General features: G+C 44.0%; 1 protein-coding gene across 1 annotated transcript; it reads right to left on the reverse strand.

The window, feature by feature from the left end:
• Nucleotides 1–271: 271 nt before the first annotated feature.
• On the reverse strand, nt 272–5,096 carry LOC140611347 (C-type lectin domain family 4 member G-like). Its single transcript, XM_072788135.1, has 7 exons — nt 4,958–5,096; nt 4,679–4,789; nt 4,381–4,434; nt 4,210–4,299; nt 3,710–3,861; nt 2,747–2,850; nt 272–949 (listed from the first exon to the last, which is right to left on the reverse strand). Exons 1-7 carry the CDS (start codon nt 4,992–4,994, stop codon nt 823–825), a joined length of 675 nt encoding a protein of 224 aa, XP_072644236.1. The 5' UTR covers nt 4,995–5,096; the 3' UTR covers nt 272–822.
• Between the last annotated feature and the right edge of the window lie 15,927 nt (nt 5,097–21,023).

The following is a 21,023-nucleotide window of genomic DNA, read 5'->3' on the forward strand; positions in this document are numbered from 1 at the left end:
TAGGACTTTATGTAGATACTGTTTTTAGGTTCAGACATTTCTGTTCTACAAGTTTGCTGAGTTTCTTTTTGATCATGTTTATCTTATATGAATTCTTGTGAATTGCATTGATTAAGTTTAAAATTTATGTAGAATGTTCCTCTAGACGAAAATTGAGGAAATATATGATGGACTCCTTTAATAACTATAAACACTTGGTCAATTGAGTTTCTTATATACAATCTTCCTGTTCATCAGATTTATTATTTTAAAGAAAATCCCACACAGGACACAAATTTACCTATATTTATTACCCATACTCATGTTAGTATGTATTGCTGACATATAGTGATATATCTCTATCAAATCATCTATCTATACCAAGCCATTAGCACACTTCACAAATAAATAAAAATGCCTTCGCGTTTCCTGATACACAATCCGTACTCAAATATTGTGATTTCTTCAAAAACCTTTTCAAAGAAAACCCAAACATGGTACACACATTAATTTAACTATGTCTTTAAGGCTCTGTTATTTTCTAACAATACTACATTTGCCTTTATTTATGTCATTTTTTAAAAACTATATTATTTGTCTTGTAGAAAGTTCTACACAATATTTTTTGCTCATTGTTCCATCCTGGTATCATTTTTCATGTTCCTCAACAGCATTTAGAATTAGAAGCAAGAAAGGAGAAAGATGCTACCAAGAGAACTGGGGCTTTCAGGAAATCCTCTTTTACACAGAGAAGTTGGGGAATTGTTTATGACAATTCATATGATATGACAACATATCAAGACAACTTTTCCCAAGACCACAGACAGAGGAAAGGGAGCAGGCTCAGCAGATCTGTGGTTTCTCACAAATCCAATGATACCAGTAGACACTGCAGGTAGAAGAGAACCAGGTGCCAAATTTCCACAGGATGACACAGTCATAGTAGAAAGATTCGGTATTAGTCCAGTTGCTGTGAAAACATACACAATCATCAGCCAAATCTTTTAACCACAGTGCTGGGGCAAGCTACACTCAGCCATGCCCAGCTGGGCTTTTCACCATTAAGATCCCAGAAGAGGATCTAGCCTTGGGGATATGTGAAAAATCCCTGAAAGTAAAATATCCTAGCCATATCTTATAGCAAGGGTTTCTACACAAAGGAGCTATTGACATTGGGAGCCTTATCATTATTTGTTTTGGGGGACTTCCTATGCACCCTTAGCTATTGGGCAGCATTACTAGTCTCTATCCACTAGAGGCCAGCAGCGTTCCCTCTCTATTATGACAACCAAAAATATTGCAGACAGTGCCAAATAGCTCTCGGGGGAGATCATCACCTTTTGAGCACCACTGTTTTATAATAATTATCTGGCACAATTTCTTGTATTATAAATGAGATAAATGAGGCCATGCGGACAAATGACTTAACATCCCTGGATCTCTGAGATTAAGTTTGAGGACAAGATGCATTTGAATGTCTGGGATATAATAGATGCTAAGTCTATCAAATGATCCCATACCCTCTTTCCTAAACATTCCTTGAAATGTTTACAATACTTATTCATTCATTCATTCGTTCATTCATTCATTCCAAAACAGTTTATTGAGTACCTGCTGTGTACCAAGCCCTGTACTGGGTACTGGAAACTCATCAATGAGTTGGATGCCTATTCTGTCCTAAAGCAGCAGCCTGCCTGATAAGTAAGGAATGTTTAGGCAAAGAAAGCTCATAGTCAACACAGCCACAAAACTCTACATAGTGTATGACTGGGATATTAAGGGAGTTGGATTAATTCATGTTGGGCAATGGATGGATTCCTCTATGAGGCTTGGCAAATATATTGTAGTTCACCAAACCAATAAAATGTTTTCTAGACAGATGACACACAAGAGCAAAAGCAGAAAAATCAGATGCAAGATAGTGTCTAAAAATATGAGTCATTTGGCACATAGCTGGGACAAGGAGGTGGAGAGCCTTTGGAGTGTAGAAGATGAGAATGTAAAGATGAATGGCATCCACTATGTCCGCATTGAAAGGTGCCATCTAAAGATTCTGGGTTATCCATGTGACATTGAAGAATTAGCTGTTTCATAAAACTATATCAAGGGCCTGTTTTAGGAAGATGGCCCCTTGAACTTGACTAGAGCATGGGCTGGTGAAGGTAAGGCTAAATATAAGATATATAGCAATTGTCCTGACCTGGGCTGAGGCAGAAGTGGTGGAAATGAAGGAAAGAAAATGTACTCAAGATGGTCAAGGAGACTAAGTGTGAAGTTCTGGTAAAGTATGTGGACATGAAAAAAAGTTCAAGATCAGAATGTGAGGTCATTGAATCATATGTTGAGGGTTTAGGACTGGATCCCCTAAATTCCTCAAGTGTGTTCTGTAGGACACCAGAAGCTCCAGATACATCCAAATAACATGTGCATCTCAATAAGCTTGGCACGTTATACACTATCTATTCCCTCCTCAAAGTGCACAATTCTCTTCAATGTATTAAAGGCACCCAGACTTCCTACAATAAAGAACTTCTTATTTAGTGTTGTTTAATTATGGTTTCACACACACACACACACACACACACACACACACCTCTGTAGCTAACAAAATAACCACGTTAAGCATGACAACAGGAAACGTAACGGGCAGTTTGGTTTTGACCAAAATCAGACACTTGAGGCAGTTTGAGAATCTGTGGAAAGATGTCTTCAAGATCCAATGGGAATGACAAGCTCAAGTGTTCTGAGTCCCAACAGGGATACTCACTCAAAAGTGGGGACTGAACCATCTTGCCACTTGTAAATGCCCTTTGGGTACTGTTTCCTAAGGCCAATCCAGTAGCCAACATCTTCCTTTGGACTCAGGAATTTCTGCATGAGAGGAAAGCAGATTAAGTCAAGAAAGACTATAGCCAGAGGTGAGAATGGCAGTAGAAACAATCTATGAAAGTACTAAGACTTAGAGGACCTCATGGGCAGGGATGTGGCCCAGTGTAGCTTCCTTGGCTGAAATTGGCTGAAAGTTCGGGTAGATCTCTGTTTCCACCATTATTATGACCTATGTGGTCAGCAAATTATGGACACTTATCATCCTCAGGCTTTTCGTTTATAAAAGGGGTATAGCAATGACAGGTGCCTTCCAGGATTTTCTGAAGTTTCAATGAGAGAATAAGAGCCCAATGTGGCTCCTAGCTGAGTAGCTAACAGGGAATTGGGATTATTCAACAGCGTGGTTTACAAGGTGAGAAATCTGGACACTGCCCCCTTAGAAATTGTTCTAGCAATCACTTGGATTCCACTGACAAATATTGAGTCCACTGAGCCATACTGAGTGTGTCTAATCTGGTTCCCAGCACTACTGACTCAGAAATGAATCAGAACCACTCCTAACCTGGGAGTTCTTCATGTGAGAGGAGATGAACCAGGGATCTGTCAGTATAGTCCAGTGTTGAGGAAGAGAGGGTGGGAAGGATGGTGAAGGACAAAGTTGGATCTGATGGAGTAGAAGGAGTAGGAGTTGTCCGTGTAGATAGAGGGAAGCATTCTGGATAGAAGGGCCAGCGTGAAGAATTGCTCAGAAGCAAGACTGAATCCCAGCCAATACTGCATGCTAAGGCAGTGGAAGGGTGTTATGAAGGGCAGAAGGGTTTGTGTTAAATTCTACAGGGGTCAAGGACATAAGCCTACAATGACTTGAAGAGTCCGCCGAACATCCCTTCCCCCTTTCCACCTGCTCTGCTTGACTGTTGATGATAACCAAGTGAGCATCCTTCTCAGCACAGTCATCCTTGGCTTTGAACCAGTCCAGTAGTTGTGTGGAAAATTGATAGCAAGAGCCCTGAAATGCCATCCAGTTTTCCAGGCAGGGCTCACAGGAGGATTCTGGAGATGGGGAAAGAGGTCAGCTTTGCTGGGGCTCAGGGCTGCATTGGCCACTGAACAAAGCCTCCAGTGAAGTAACTCAAATCTGTGCATCTTTACCACTTTGCAAAAGTGAGCACAGTAGCTTCCCATTTGTTCATTCAAGAGATGGGCATTATCAGATGGCAGAATAATGCCATGCATGGGGCCTCAAACTTTAGGTAAAATCAACCTTGATGGAGGGTCAATTAAAACAACCCTACACACACTTACGTGCTGCAAAAACCATGACCACCAACAGTGCTCAAGAAAACAACCTTCCTCTCCCAACTTCCACTTCCCACCACCCAACCAGCCCCATCTCCTTACCATTGCCTGCCCGCACAGCCTCCACTTGCCGGAACACCTCTCCCCACATGATGTCCCGCTTGTGCCCAGCATCTGCCAGACCCTGTACAACTAAGAGACCCACAAAGAAACACAGATCAAGACCTGGTGGGGGTGGGAGGGGAAAATCCCTCCATTACATTCAGCACTCACATTTGATGTCCAATTGCTTGAGTTCTTCTTGCATCTTGTTGAAGAACTGCAGTACTAGAAGAAATACATGCTGATATGTTCTAGACCTTTTAACACACGATTCTTTTCCCACTCCCCAAATTGCAGGCTGAGATGAGGAGGGCAGTTTATTTCTAGAATCATTAAGTCCAGCAACACAGTCCAGCCACCCTCTACTGACCCATCTCTGCCCCAGCCCTGTAGGGTCCTCTTCTCAAGACTGCAGATTTGGGGGCCTGGGTTCATGTGATCACCCACTCTCACTGGCTCAACACCTTACCCTCAGCCAGGACCACACCAAGGTTGAGGGCTAGCAGAAGCAACATCAGAGTCATTACCAGGGAGAAAAACCTCCAGGGGCCATCCTGGAGCAGCTTTTTGTCCCGCTGTCCTGCAGGGAATGCAGCAAGCATGAGACAGTGTACGCAGTCTCTGAAAGTGCCAGAATCATACTGGGAATGTGGAGGGAGGAGCTTGAACAGGCCCTGGAGTGGGAGGCAGTAAGTGCTTCCTGGTTTTGAGGAGGGTATCTACTCCTGCCCTTGACCTCTTGACTCACCTGGTTCTCCCAGCATGGGTGAAGATTTTCCCTCCATGGACGTGAGGTCCTGTAGCCTGATATTCTCTGTGGCTTCTTTCACCCGTGGCTGCAGTTCATTCTGCTCTAGCCACCCACAGTCCTTCTAGTTATTATTGAAGACACACCCTTCCTATACTAGGAAATGCTATCCCCCATGTAAACCATCAGATGTTTCCTTCCTAGCTCAGTAAGGCCCCAAGATCTCTAGATGGCTTATCATCAATTCATGTCACAGGGAGATGGCATTAGCATCTTGGAGTAAGTATTCTGTTCCAACCATTCTCTACAACTTTGTTTTCTCTCAGTTCGAGGGGACAGCAGCAGCCCCAGACATCTACCTAGAAGTTTCCAGTGCATTGGCACCTTTAGGTTTCTGGTTACATTTGTTTCAAAAGATCTCAAATTTTCTCAGAGATAAAGCTGTAGTAGTTTCAACACTAGAGTTACATTTATGCTCTCTCAGAGCATGTGGCCACTCCTTCACCACACGTTGTTTTATAACTTTATATTTTAAACAGAGAATATGGTACAGTAAGGAGGACATGCAATCTTTTTTTAATAAATTTATTTTTTATTGGTGTTCAATTTTTTTAATAATAAATTTATTTTTTATTGGTGTTCAATTTTCCAACATACAGAATAACACCCAGTGCTCATCCCGTCAAGAGCCCCCCTCAGTGCCCGCCACCCAGTCACCCCCACCCCCCACCCACCTCTCCTTCCACCACCCCTAGTTCGTTTCCCAGAGTTAGGAGTCTCTCATGTTCTGTCTCCCTTTCTGATATTTCCCACTCATTTTTTCTCCTTTCCCCTTTATTCCCTTTCACTATTTTTTATATTCCCCAAATGAATGAGACCATATAATGTTTGTCCTTCTCCGACTGACTCATTTCACTCAGCATAATACCCTCCAGTTCCACCACGTCAAAGCAAATGGTGGGTATTTGTCGTTTCTAATGGCTGAGGAATATTCCATTGTATACATAAACCACATCTTCTTTATCCATTCATCTTTCGATGGACACCGAGGCTCCTTCCACAGTTTGGCTATTGTGGACATTGCTGCTATAAACATCGGGGTGCAAGAGGACATGCAATCTATTGCTGATGGAGAGGCTCCTATTTATCAAGCCTGTTAGGAAATGTTCATACATCATGTGATTTCATGGGTCTCTTTTCTCTCTGAATGCCATTACAATTTTTCTCTTTTTCTTTGGTTTTTCAGCAGATTGACTAGGGTGTGTGTGTGTGTGTGTGTGTGTGTGCACCACCATATGCTGTTTGGAGTTTACCCAGCTAGGAATTTTATGAGTTCCTTCAATCTGTGTTTTAACTATCTTTCATGATTTTTAAACGTTCTCAGAATTCTGAGTCCCAGATCTCTTACTCATTTACTGCAATGACCTGCCATATACCACCTAATCTATCAACCTCAGTTTCCTTGTTTGTAAAATGGAAATAAGTATCTCTGCCTATCAAGGATGTTCTCTGCTTTGAGACTATAGTATCTGGTGATTCACAAGCCTCCCATAAACACAGCTATGGGTCTTTTGAAAGGCATAGTAATATTCTTAGACTTGGCTAAGCAGGATATCTACCTGGGTCCTGAATATCTGGGGTCTCTCAGTTTCAAGTGCCTTCTCCAAAGGAAGTCCTCTTCTGCTATCTGGGGTCCACCAGGACTGTCAGTGGCCTCCAGGAAGAGCACTCCAGGCCCCCAGGACCATAGTGAGTTTGAGTGGGTCTCAGACATAGGAAAGAATTGTCTCAACAGAACATGAGAGACTCCTAACCCTCTCTAGAAGTGATCTAGGGGTGGTGGAAGGGGAGGTGGGCTGGGGGTGGGGGTGACTGGGTGATGGGAACTGAGGGGGGCACTTGATGGGATGAGCACTGGGTGTTATTCTATATGTTGGCAAATTGAACACCAATAAAAAATAAATTTATAAAAAAAAATAATTGTCTCAAAATTTTCACTCTCTCTGGTGCCTATCACTGACCAGGAACAATCCTGTCCCCATTTCTCTCTTTCGGTGCACACTTAAACTTCAAACCTTAAACCTCAAATCCCTACCCCCCTCAAAAAAAAAAAAAAAAAACCCAATGTATATATGAATTTCATTACAGGACATTCAATGCCAGGCTTGAGAGTTGGACTCCACGCAGTATAAGTGGCTCTGCCACTGAATGCCACACCAAGCATCTCTCGAGTCTCTACCGCTTGCAACTGTTACAGGCGCTGGGGGCACAGAGATATATCCTATCCAGACCCAGACCCAGACCCAGGATGGAGGACCCACAATGTGCAAGGCTGTGAGGGAGACATCTGCTGGTCAGCATGGGAAATGTGGAGGAAGGGATGCTCTCTCTAGGACTAAAAGGATGAGTAGGGCTTCTCTGGGCTGATAGCAGAGGAAAAGGAATTCCTGCCACAGAAACAGGGAGAAGGAGAGAAAATGAGTGAAAATAACAGTGAGGTTGACAGAACATGAGAGACTCCTAACTCTGAGAAATGAACAAGGGGTAGTGGAAAGGGAAGTGGGCGGGGGTTGGGGTGACTGGGTGATAGGCACTGAGGGGGGCATTTGATGGGATTAGCACTGGGTGTTATGCTATATGTTGGCAAATTGAACTCCAATTTAAAAAGAAAAAGAAAATAGTAAAAGTGGAGAGTGTGTGGTTGGATCATGTCCACATGCTGAGACAGCTTGGGTGAGATAACCCGGAAGGGCTCCTACTCACAGTCAATGAGTAGATCTGGGGTTAGAATTCTGGGAACTTTCAAGCCCATGGGCCTGAAGGCTGGACAATGGGGTATGGAGTGGATCCTATGAGGGACAGAGACATGCCCATGCTCTGTCTTGAGAAGGAATCTGCAGCCCCGCCTGTCCTCACCTGCTATGTTAGACTGCTGATAGTGATGAGGTGAGCACTCTCCTGTGCAAGGGAGCCTTGGCCTGATTCAAGATAAGTTGTCTGTGGATAAGTAGTAGCAGGAGTCCCCAAATACCTGTCAGGCATTGGATGGGGCTCACAGGTAGATTCTGGGGGGAAAAGGCAGGCTTCCCTTAGGGCTGAGTATTGGGTAAGTCTCCAATTCTAACACCATCTCTATTTTGCATCTCTAGGCTAAAATGAGATGGGAACATTTTCAATTTTATGGCTGTACCAGACCTCTCATCCCCAGGTTCCACTGCATTCCTCATGCCCCACTCCCATCTGCTCCAAACAACCAGTTGCAGGTCATAGGCTACCTCCTTCAGGAACCTATCCTGCATCCTGCACCCTTGACTTGACCAGGTGGCCCTCTGACTCCTAGCTTGCCCTGAAGTCCCCCATCACATGGTGCTGCCATCACCAGGTTGTGGGTTTGTGTTTCCCACTGGACTTCTACAGACCTCCTGAGGGCAGAGATGGCATCTCACTGGTCACACGCCGTGTTCCCAGCACCTGGAATGGTAAATATTAAATGGAAAAGTAAATATTCAATAACAATGCATTAAAGAAAACAGTGGAGGAAGGACATGCATTGTGCTGCGAGACCCTACAGTGCAGGCAGGAAAGGAGGGAAGTGGCATCTGAGCTGAACTCTGAAGGATGAACAGGATCTGCACACGGCATCAGGCGTCAGGGAGGGACTGGCCGGCCGAGGAACCGGCATAAGCAAACGCATGGAGAAACGCCCAGAATGGGGTCTGAGGAGCCTGGGAAGTCAGAGAAGGCCAAAATGTTAAGGGACTTGGAGGCACAGTGGAACCACCCCTCTGGGCCCTGGGGGAGGTGCCAGCCTGGACGGTCCCAACAGCACTCTCCTCTAAGCTCCAGCCCACTGCCCCATCCAGGATATGGGGGCAATCTGGGGGTTTCCTGGCACCACTCAAATCAGGAAACGACATCAGAGAAATGGACGTCCAACCAAGGAATGAATTCAGGACAAGGAGAAAGATCATTTGTTGCTGCTTCTGGGTGCCCAGAGAGGTCAGAGTTTTAGGCTAAGGTCACAGAAGGGGGTCAATACTAAGCCAGGAGATGGAGAGGAGCCCAAGGTCTCAGCTCAGCTGCATCTTGCAGCCCTGCCTGGAGGGGCTGCTGTAACTCTGGACAAGTGGCTTGGCCTCCCTGAGCCTCAGTTTTTCTTGAACTATGGGCACCATGCTTTCCTTTGTCTCGCAGGTATTTCTTGTAGACCTACTATGTGCCAAACCGTGTGTGGCCCCCAGAGACAAAATGACCAATAACCAAGGTCCCTCGAACCACAGCCTTGTAGCTTTGCTCAGCTGTTCTACCAAGCAGGACCCATGCATTTCTGGGTCTCTGCACTGGGTCTGACCCAGGAGTGACCAAGAGATATTTTCCAAGTCGTTTCCTTCCCTACATTCATCAGCCCCCACTGGGAGCCAGAATCTGTGCTCACAGCTGTGGGCGGAGAGACAAGTCAGACCCAGGCCGTCCCCAAGAGTAATGTTCTGCACCTGCTTCCCTCCCTGGCACCGCACCCCTGGCCCAGGGCGTGTGAGGCAGGTTCCCCCAAGTCTCCCATCTGGTCCCAGACACAGGAACGTGGCAGTACTCTCTGGTGTTAGTGGCAAATTAATTGTCAGTGGATTTCCTTTTTGGATCTTTTTACCTTGATGGGTTTCAGGAAAGTCAACAGGACTGTAGTGTCCCGGAAGTCTGGTGCACCTCAGGATCTGAGTGACTTCAGCACTCGCCCATCTCCCCACTCCTTGCCTGGTTGCTCTTAGGGGCGGCACTCAGGTCCAGTCACTTTCCATCTCTTGCACCAAGTAGGAACACCATGAATATTTGTAGGACAAAATTCCCACTACGGATTGGACAGTTAAGTTGAAAAACTCTTCAACCCGCTGGTCATCGTCTTGCTTAAGAAGTGCCCCCTCATTTTGCTAGGCAGCTGTGTGATGGTGCACGATGGAGGAAGCCTCATGCTTGATCTGGTCTCTTTGATAACTGGGTAAAGTCGGAACAGGCCACACGAGTTGGTTAGTTTGATAAGCATGACCAGCCTCGGTACTGTGTGCCAGATAACTCTTATCTCCAGATGAAAGGAAGTCCAGCCCCAGCTAGCATGTATCCAACAGCTGTATATGCAACGTCTGAGCCCTTCTCTGGGGAGCCCCCAGTGACCAGGACTGACATGCCTGTTCCTGTGGACACGACAGTAGAGGCAAGAAGGCTCCGGGTAGGCTGGAGGGTGGGTTTGTGGATAAAGTGACATTTCAGCTAAGACATTCTGTTCCAGGGGCAGAGTGAGAGGAAAGGTACATCAGGCAAAGGAAACAACATGTTCAAAGGACCTGAGGTGGGAAGATAATTGTCCATCCAAGGCATCAGACAGTCTTAGGCAGCAAGGAGGAGTCAGTGGCTCAAAATGACCTAAAATGGAAATGGGGGTCAGATTACAGAGTACATTACCCCATACTCCCAACAGGCATTAGATGACATACATTTTACAGAGGAATACTGGCTGTAATGTCAGTGAATTTCAGATAAATTAGGGAATAGCCATTCACATGTCGGTGGAATTTTGCATCACACAGACTTTCCATAGGATTGTAAGGAGAGACTCGTTTCTTTTCTCAGCCAGTTTTATTGAATATCTGCTAGATGCCCGGCTATGGGAACACAATACTAAGCAAGTTCAGATTGGTCCTACCCTCTTAGGGCTGCCAGTCTAGTGAAGAAGGAGGGGCAAGGTTGCTGATGAGGTATCTGGAATGCCGTGCAGTGAGCATTACTGTGGAAGTAGAATTCTCAGCTGCCCTCAGAGCTCTAGAGATCTTCACTGTGTACTCTGTAGCATGGAGCGCTCACCGTGGCCATGCTCAGCACCAGGTGCTTTGCAAGCTTTGGGTTCTGCTGCCCAGGATCCCAGTGTGCATGTTGTAGCATTTGGCTGTTTGAAGTTCTGGGAATCCTGTGGCATGGGGGAAGAGAATGTCACCTCCAATTCCCACTAAAGTCTCTTGGTGCTGATCAAATGCCCAAGTTGGAGCTTGAGCCTTAGTTGAAAACTATCTGGGGACCAATCTCCAGAGTGGGGTGAATCTGTGGCTCTATCTTCACCTTAGCCCTGAGCTGTGCATCAGCTCTGCGGCTGATCCTCAGGGACTCTTTAATTTCTGCAAATGAAATTGAGATGGGGAATTGTGAGCCAACTTTTAATGGGCCCTTAAGTGTCACCAAGAATCCCATGGCTTGTTCACTAACAAAACTTGGAATTGGTTTCTAGGGATTACTATGCCAGCAGAGTTCGGCAGATTGTGCTGGGAGTATGTCCCACTGGGCTATTTAATGCCTGTCACATCTATAATATTTTTAATCTACCTGTGTTCTTGAGCAAGCATGCCCAGGAGCCCTGACTGATGGCAAAGGGAGTGTTAGGGTGGGTCTGGAGGTGGCAGGTTTAGACAAATTCTAATTGCCTGCTAAGGAGACCTCATGACATCACTTCAGCTGCATTCTCGGGTGATTTGTTTTTTTCTTTCTTTTTCTTTAATTTATTGTTTTCATTTATTAAACAGAGACCAACTGGCCACCAGTGTGAACTGTTCATTTCTCTTCAGGTTCTTAAACTCAATAGGCAAGGGGAGACTTATGTGGTAGCGTGGATAGCTTCCTACTTTAGGGAACTGATTCACATCAGGCCAACATGGGTTCAAATCCTGACCCTGCCACTTTCTGGCTGTGTGACTTTAGTGACATAAATTGACCTCACTGAGCCTCCATGTGCAAACAGGAAAACTTATAGTAATAGCACCTGCCTCATAGTGTGGTGCATGGAAATGCTCGGTAAATGCTAGGTAGTATTGATGCAAAAGGAACAAACCTTTTAGAATCTCTAAAAGTGAGAAAGAGAGTTTACTTCCAGTCCAGGTTAGGACAGCTGCCTAGGAAACATACTCTTCGCAGGGAAGAAAGTGCTCCTGAGAATGAAGTTTTTTCAAGCTTATATACTTTTTTTTTTTATATCTTGTAAAGGCTCAAAAGATTATAGATTAGCACTAGATATAGTGTACAGTACATAGGCAGGAATCCTGAGTTTTAAGTTAAAGGAATGCAGGGAGCAGGAGCATTGGTCAATCTCTCAAGGACCAGACGGTCTTCCTTTAAGCCACTCATTCAAAAGACAGATGTACAATGCATGGCTGGCAGGTCATAAATCAGGTTTTTGGTTTCACTAAAGTTTATAGACAGTTATTCTGACTTAGAAAAAAACCTAAAATGGCTTCTTTTGCATGTCAGGCCTTTTGAGAATTTTTCTCTCATGACAAGTATTGTTTTATCACTCAGTAGAGTCCTGTAAGTGTCTGAGCCAACCAACTACCCCACATTTTGAGAACCAACATTTGCTGAGTGCTTTCTTTGTTCCAGGCTTGGGAACTCAAGCACAGAACAAGCAAGATGAGGTCCCTGCCCTCCTGGCATTTATCCAGAAGTGGGAAGAAAAAAATTCACTAGAATAGAACCAAATAATCAAAGAGTTACTCATTTATATTTGTGTCTTTTTTTTTAATTTTTATTTATTTATGATAGTCACACACAGAGAGAGAGAGAGGCAGAGACACAGGCAGAGGGAGAAGCAGGCTCCATGCACCGGGAGCCTGACGTGGGATTCGATCCTGGGTCTCCAGGATCGCACCCTGGGCCAAAGGCAGGTGCCAAACCGCTGAGCCACCCAGGGATCCCTATATTTGTGTCTTAAAGGGAATTAAGAGCATGCTGTGATTTTAAAGATAGATTTATTTATTTATTTATTTATTTATTTATTTATTTATGAAAGGGGGAGGGGCAGAGGGAGAGAGAACCTAAGCAGACCCTGAAGAGTGTGGAGCCCCATGTGGGGTTCGATTCCAGGACCCTGAGGTCATGACTTGAGCCAAAACCGAATTGGACACTCAACCATCTGACCACCCAAGCACTGTAGCATGCTGTGATTTTAAAGCAATGTGTTCTAGGCATTGAACTAAATGTCTCCCGTGTTTATGAAATCATTGCACTACACACATAATGAATGAGGTCTGGAGGTCCCATGAGAGGAAGAGTTTTCTCATGATTAAAGGCATCAAAAGAGAAAATGGCCCATCTGGGGGGGAAGGGGGAGCTTCAAACAGAAGCCTCGCACACCAACCACACACCAACCCTGTGAGTGGAGAAATGATTCCTCCATTGGATGTGATAGGAGTGACAGACTTCTAAAACCCCTTCTGATTGAACAGAAACTGTTTCAGTTGTCAGGGACAGAAATGTAAATTTGAGGCTAAGCAAACCAAAAAACAAAACCAGGAATCCATTGACTTCTGTACTGGAACACGCAGGGATTGAGGGAGGCAACCTCAGGACTCAGATCATGGCATCATGGATCTCTTGCTTTGAAATTTCCAATTTTCACATGTGGTTTTATTTCCTTTTCTGTGCAGAAAGCTTCATTCCAATTACTCTAGATGGTGGAGCCCACAAAGGTGAACGAGGGCTTCTCTCTCCCACCACCCACATGCTTTTGTTTTATGGCAGAAACCAGTACTTACAGTTTCTGCTTGTAGAGGAATAGCCACACCTAAATGTTTTTTTGCGGGGTTTTTTTTTTTAAGTAATAAAAAATTATTGAGAATTCCTGGACTGGTGGTTATTACCTCCCAACTTGGAGGGAGGAATCAACACTGTAGGAAATCACTCAGAAATCACATGTCCCAACATCTCTGGCCGACACAAGGAGGAGCAAAATCATCCCCCTGAAAATTGGTCAGGCTTTGTTCATCCAAGAAGGGGTGAGATGACAGATGCGGAAGGGCCGGTCACATGATACTGGGGGTGGGATGGGGGTGTGCTGGATCTCAAGCCTCATTAAGTAAGAAATGAGCCTGGTGACCAGGAACACCACCCCCAGAGAAAAAGTAGATCTAATTCTCTCCTGGTTTTTGAGGAGTCAGCTTGGGGTCCAGTCACACCTAAATATTTTGAAAGATATGTAGTAGGTGTGAATGAGTAGGGTACTAGACCCACAAAGCTTATAATCTTTGACAAAAATCTAATTTCCCCCACCCCCAACCTCTGGCCACCACAAATATAGTCCTTTTCTATGATTTCAGCTTTTTAACATTCTATGTATCAGTGAGACTGTACAATATTTGCCTTTTCCTGACTTACTTTCCTTAGCACAATGCCTTCAAAGGTCACTTATGTTGTCATGAAAGACAGGATTTCCTTCTTTTTATGGCTGAATAATATTCTGTTATATATATACATATTCCACTACATGTTATATTTGGGTTATCTCAGTATCTTAGCTATTGTAAACAATGCTGCAATGACTGTGCAGGAGCTGGTGCATAGTGATTTCAATTACTTCAGATAAATACCCAGAAGTGGGCTTGCTGGATCATGTGGTAGTTCTAGTTTCAATATTTTGAGGAGCTTCCATGCTATTTTCTATAGTGGCTGTGATGTGGGAAACAAAGGCAAAAGAAAAAAAAAATGAATTTCCTTACTACGTGCAATCCATTGATGGGTCTTGGGGACAACAAGGAGAGTGACCTTCCCCTGGAAGCTTGGCTGCCACAGGGCCAAGGGGAAATTTTCACTTAACATTATCTTGACCCCCAGGATCCTGTAAGTCTCCTTTAACATATAAAGATCCCTTTGGAAATTTCCTTTATCTCTATCCCCCTACACATATGCTGGCAATCATCCTCCAAGCATATGGCCCACTGATTTACATCTGAAGGGTCTCATGACTGAGTTTTTACTAAATAGTAATAAATGACCTTTACCTAACAATAACTAGCACCCTCAAGGTCCTGGAACCCTTGCTTCCAAAATTTTCTTAGAGACGTGCACTATCCCTAACTCCCTCCCAACTTGAAAGTATATAATCAGTCCCCCATCAAAACCCCAGTGCAGTTCCTTCTGCCCGTGGGTCCCATCCCTGTCTTTTAATAAAACCACCTTCTTGCACCAAAGACATCTCAAGAACTCTTTCTTAACTATTCACTCCTGAACCCCAACTACTTCCTACCTCAGCTGCCCCAATTTACTATCCCAACAGTGCATAAGGTTTCCCTTTCCTCCATATCTCATGAGCAATTGTTATCTCTTATCTTTTTGATGACTCATTCTAACATGTGTGAGGTGATATCTCGATGTTTTTTTTAAATTGTTTTTTAAATTGACGTGTAGTTGACATACAATGTTATATTAGGTTCAGGTGTCCAACATAGTAATTTGACAATTCTATACATCAATGTGGTTTTGATTTGCATTTTCCTGATGATTAGTAATGAGAATCTTTCCGTGTACCTACTAACGAGCATCTTCGAGTCTGGGAAGTGTTGGGGAGAGGGCAAATGCATGATCCTCAGCCCTCAGCCCCCAGCCTGCCTTCAAGATTCTCTGAACCCTGAAACCTTGCCAGATCCACAGTCTACCTCTTCCTTCCAGCCCAGATATCTGAATCCAAGGATCGGGGGACTTTGCCCAACCCTTACACTCACTGTCCCCACACGAGTTCTCTCCAAGCCTGTCGTCAGGCCCATGTTCCCCATTCAGGAAGCCAGAAACTCCCCCAGTCAGCTCAGCTGGGCTGCCAGTAGCTGACACTGGGAAGCTCAGGGTGGTAAGGCCAGCCTCAGAGGAAGGAGGAAGGCACTGCTGTGGGCACCTGGGACCAGATCCAGGTCTGTGGGCCTGTGGGCTGCTCTTGTAACAATCCTTGCTTCCTCTGTTTCTAGAAGTTCTCCTCTGCTCCCTGCATCCTCTCATCATTCCTTCTAGCCACTTCCCCAAGCCCATCCCCTATTCTCCACACCTTGATGTCCTTCCTCTTACAAGTGACCATGCTATATGAATAAGGATGCCAGTGTCATTCACTAGTTTTCCATGTGCCAATCCTTGAACTAAATGCTGCCTGTAGGTTATCTTATTAACTGCTTACAACAGTCTCTGAGGTGGGTTCATTTTGAGCCCCTATTGCACAAATGATGAAAATGAGGCTCAGTGTTTATCCCTCATGCATGGCCATACATCTTTTAAGGGGCAGAGCTGAGATTTGAACCAGCTTTGCCTGACCCCAGGGCCTGAGTTCTCACTGCCATGCTGCCTGCCTCTAGTACCCTCTTTATTAGGGAGGCTCTCAATCCTGTGGATTCCAGCTCCAAGTTCAGCTGATCACATGAGGTGCCTCCCAAGCTGAGGGTAAAGAGCAGGGCACAGCTCCCCTCTACATCCCTCCTCATCCCCTCAGCTGTCAGGCCACCCCAAACCTATGGCCATCACTTCTCCAATCTCTTCCCCAGCATGGTGGGCTCCTTCATTTGTGAGATGGGCCCTGGGGGACCTGGGTTACTCCAATCACCCTGGATTCTAGCAGACCAGTCTCTTCCCCTTTGTCAGAATAATGCTGAGGAAAGTGACCACCCGAAACAGGATCACAGTCTCTACTGGGCAAAGAACGTCTAGGGTTTAAATTTTTGTTCCCATAATCCTGGGGGAGAAATTCATTCCCAGGAGGACAGGGGGCAGCAAAGAGCTCCCCATCCCCCATGGACACACTCACTGGTGGATTTCTAAATTCACCCTCTAACTTACTGGTAGTAAATTTTCCGATGCTAATTTCCTTCCTGATAAGAAAGAAGAGATTAGACATTCACCTCTCCTCCTTCTGTCTAGATCTGGATCCTAAGCTAAATCATGATTTATGGTAATGATTTAAAATTCTTCACATATTCAAAAAAATAAAAAATAAATAAAATTGTTCACATACTTTCTATACAGAAGATGTTGGGAGTGGAAGCTAATGGGTCAAAGGAGAAGAGCTACAAACCCGTAATCCAGCCTGTTGGGGTAGAGTAAAGGTGTACATTGCCCAGGTCTAATCTCACATGTTTCCTGCATTCTGGTTCAGATCCCAGGGCCCTGAGCTTCAATGCAGCCTGCAGACACCATACATGTCCTCAGACCAGGCTGCAGCCCACTCTGCCCTGAGCTGCCCCCACTGTGCTCAGTTATTCTCCTCCTATCCTTGAAAGGAAAGTGCTACCCTTCAGACCTCCCACATTTCCCTTCCTTCCTAGATCAGCACAGAGACTGAGGTCTGCAGATAAGATCAAATAAGATGGTGGGAGAGAGATTCCAGGCATCTAGGTGCAGAAGGGAGTGAGCAACAAGCTGCCTCTCCAAAAGTGATTTTCTCTCCAAGGACCCAGATACTCCCTGAGTTGTCTCGTGTCTTCTGGTCAACTTAGCTGCCAAAGTCCCATAGCTTCCTCCCAAACACAGTCATTTCAATGTAGGCAGTCATTCTTGAGATTCCTTTCCTTGAGTGTTAGGAGAGGAGCAACACTTAATTACTTTCATTTTCCCAACACTTTCATTTACTTTAAATTTTGAAGTTAGGAATTGGATTCAACTGGAAGGGAGGAAAAAATCAGAATTATTATTATTAGGTGGTTTTTGTTTCCAAGCACTGGTACTACATTCCCTCTTGTTACTGCTACAATCCTGGAGCTATCAGAGCCTTTTAACCCCTTTTTCGGGGCTCCTTAGCTGGTAAGTGGTTCTACTGGCCCTTAAATCACAGTGTCACTGAGTTTAAATTTAATTTTCTTTCTAAATGCCATTTTGCCTGGCCAGACTTAAAAATGGCATCTTTAGAGAGAGAGAGAGAGAGGAAGAGAGAGAGAGACGAACCAAAAAACAGACTCTGAGGAACCTGGGTGGCTCAGTGACTGAGCATCTGCCTTCAGCTCAGGGCATGATCCCAGGGTCCTGGGATCAAGTCCTGCATCAGGTTCTCTGCAGGGAGCCTGCTTCTCCCTCTGCCTGTGTCTCTCATGAATAAATAAAATCTTCCAAAAATAATAATAATTACTCCTAATATATGAGTAAATGTAACTGGGTTAAAATCACCAGTGAAAAGACAGTTTTTAAATTTTATTAAATAAGAAATAAATGCCTCAGGGTGCCTGGCTGGCTCAGGCACAACACTTGATCTCAGGGTCATGTGTTCGAGCCCCACACTGGGTGTAGAGATTACTTAAAAATAAAATCTTAGAAAAAACAAAAGAAACAAATGTCTCACAGTAAGGTATATTCGAGAAACACAAAACATAAGAATATGGAAAGGTTTAGAAAAAAAGGATGAGGGAGTGGAGAGTGACTACTCACTGGGTACAGACTTAGCTTTTAGGGTGACGAAAACATTCTGGAACTAGATAAAAGCAATAGTTGTTCAACATTGTGAACTTACTAAATGCCACAGAACTTTTAAAGTTCTTAATTTTATATGAGTATCATTTCATTTTTTAAAAAATATGGAACAGATATAGCTAACAAATACTAAACAAAACACTTCTGGGGTGGCAATCTCAATACTAATATCTGATAAAGTTAAAGGGAAAAGCATCTTATGTTACGAATAAAGATACTATGCATTTTTTAAGATTTATTTATTTACTTACTTTAGAGAGAGGGCATGTGTGCATGCACATGATAGGGAGGAAGGGCAGAGTGAGAGAAGAAAAAGAGAAATAGACACCCCCCTGAGCATGGAGCCCAGTCTCCTGGCTGATCCCTTGAACCAAAATTTATGACCTGGGCTGAAATCAAGAATCTATCAACAAACTGAGCCACCCAGGTGCCCCAAGATGTTATGTATTTTTAAAGAGTCAAAAAAGATTGTAAATAGACATAAACTCAAAAACATAAAGCAGTAAATGGTAATCCACAGCTGCATCATTTCTAACACTTGGAGCTTTGACCCCGACCCTCTTCTAAGTTGATAAAAAAAAGCAGAAAGACTCAGACTAAGGAATATATTCTCTAAATACTGCATCTTAAAAATTTGAGCTATTAAATATAGAAAGAAATGTACACCCAGGGGGGAAAACTCATTTTTTTCAAGCACACAGGGAATATTTATAGAATTAATCGTGTCTTTGGCCAAAAAAAAAAAAAAAAAAAACACTCAATGAATTCCAAAGCAAATCTATTTATGTGTTTGACTGCATTGTAGTAAAATTACATGACAAAAATAGCTTTAAAAATGCACATGTCTGGAGACTAAGTCAATGAAACCACTCTGGGGATCAGCAAAGGGACAGGTCCTTGGTGAAAATCAAGAATTTGGTTTAGATGCAGGGAGTCTGAGATGGCTGTTAATTTCCAAATGGGGATGATCACTGGATTGTCATCTATTTTCCAGGTTTTCATTGGATTAATCATGTCTCTCTGCTCTCTGTCCCAAAGCACACTAGAAATGTAAAATATCCTGTTATTATGCTCTGTTAGTTTCACTTAAATTTTTGTTTCGTTAGGAAATGATCTAGATTTACCAGCTTTCTTGGTGTTCTGAGGTTTTTGTTTTTGTGATTTTATTTATTTATTCATGAGAGACACACACACAGAGAGAGAGGCAGAGACATAGGCAGAGGGAGAAGCAGGCTCCATGCAGGGAAGCCCGTCGTGGGACTCGATCCCCCGTCTCCAGGATCATGCCCTGGGCTGAAGGAGGCGCACAACTGCTGAGCCACTGGGGCTGCCCATGAGGTTTTTGTTTTGTTTTGGTTTCTTTTCTCCTTTCCATACTTTTGTATTTGACATTTTTACGTTTAGATATTTATTTTAGTTTAGCAATATATGAACCTCATTGAAAGAAATCAGAGTGGATGAATGTGATCTGGGAAAGACATTAGGGTTTGAAGCTGATGGCCAAGAAAGAATTCTTGAGACATCTTTGGTGCAAAAAGGTGGTTTTATTAAAGTATGGGGACAGGACCCATGAGCAGAAAGAGCTGCACTGGGGTCATGAGGAGTGGCCCATTATATACTTTCAAGTTGGGAGGAGGCTAGGGATAGAATAAGTCTCTAAGGGACTTTGGAAGCAAGGTTTCCTTGAGGTCCTTGCCCACCAGATTGAGGGGGCTAGCTTTTGTTGGAAAAATATCATTTATTACTGTCTAATAAAACGCGAGTCATGAGACCCTTCAGATGTATATCAGTGGGTCATATGCTTGGGGGATGATTGCCAACATGTATCCTAGGGGGTGGAGAAAAGGAGGTTTCCAAAGGGATTTTTACATGTTAAAGTAGACTTACTGGATCTTGTGTTTTGGACAGAGATTGCTTTTTGCCCTTTAGCAAAGTATCAGCATGGAAGCAGTTGAGTCCCTAGAGGAATGTCACTCTGCCTGTTTCAAGGACTTGTCAATGGGCTGTAGCTAGTAAGGAAATGTAATAATTTTTCTGCTGCTTTTGCTTCCCACATCAAATACTTCCTCTTCTCTTCCTTTATTTTCATTCTAGGGGCTTTTTTTTCCCCAGGGGCTTTTTAAGAAGTACAATCTTATTAGAACACTTTCACATCGATTGCTCAGGCTGCAATCCTCTAGCCCCTGGCTCCTCTATGGGGAGGAATAAAGCCTGCCTTTCAGCTGGAAGTTAGTATCCTACCCAGAATGATAATAAGACCCAGAAACGTGATGCCCTTTCTTTGTTTCTGTCCTTATACAGAGTTGTCTGTTGGTCTTGTGCATGGGGCAGCCACTTAAGTCACCAGGATGACTTGTCTTGACTAGTCTTGACTCCTGTGTGAGATTTCTTTTTCATTGGTCAAATGTTATCCCTTTCACATCTCTAGTCTAGCCACTTCTGGCTAGGAGACCTCTACTCGGAGCCAGCCAAAACCAGTACCGGATTGAATTAAAACCCAACTGGGAAACATTTCTCAGAGAAGTTGGCTGTAAAGACTACATGTGTTGGAATGTTGCTTAGACAGTGGTAGATTTCTATATCTACAGTTTTCTCTCAATGTCCCGTACTAATTACTTAAGTTACAAAATAGGGTAATTTCTTCTTCTAAAATTTTCTAGTGTCTTCTACAGGTTAAAAATTGCAGGTTCAAAAAAAAAAAAAATTGCGGGTTCTTTGCAGCCTTCAAAGCCAGGCAAACTCAGCCAGCAGCCATTGTAGTCTAGAATGCAATGAGGAAGCAGGACAGCAGGCCTCCCTCCCACAGGACAGTGATCATAGCAAT

This window comes from Canis lupus, chromosome 19, assembly GCF_048164855.1.
Source record: "Canis lupus baileyi chromosome 19, mCanLup2.hap1, whole genome shotgun sequence".
NCBI lineage: Eukaryota > Metazoa > Chordata > Mammalia > Carnivora > Canidae > Canis > Canis lupus.

What these genes read in the sequence shown, in the direction of transcription:
- LOC140611347 (XM_072788135.1), bottom strand. Translation starts at nt 4,994, where the DNA reads ATGGAGGGAAAATCTTCACCCATGCTGGGAGAACCAG. An exon ending in TGGTGTGGTCCTGGCTGAGG is followed by an intron (nt 4,435 to 4,678) that starts GTAAGGTGTTGA and finishes TATTTCTTCTAG; the next exon opens with TACTGCAGTTCTTCAACAAG. An exon ending in CAAGCAATTGGACATCAAAT is followed by an intron (nt 4,300 to 4,380) that starts GTGAGTGCTGAA and finishes TGGGTCTCTTAG; the next exon opens with TTGTACAGGGTCTGGCAGAT.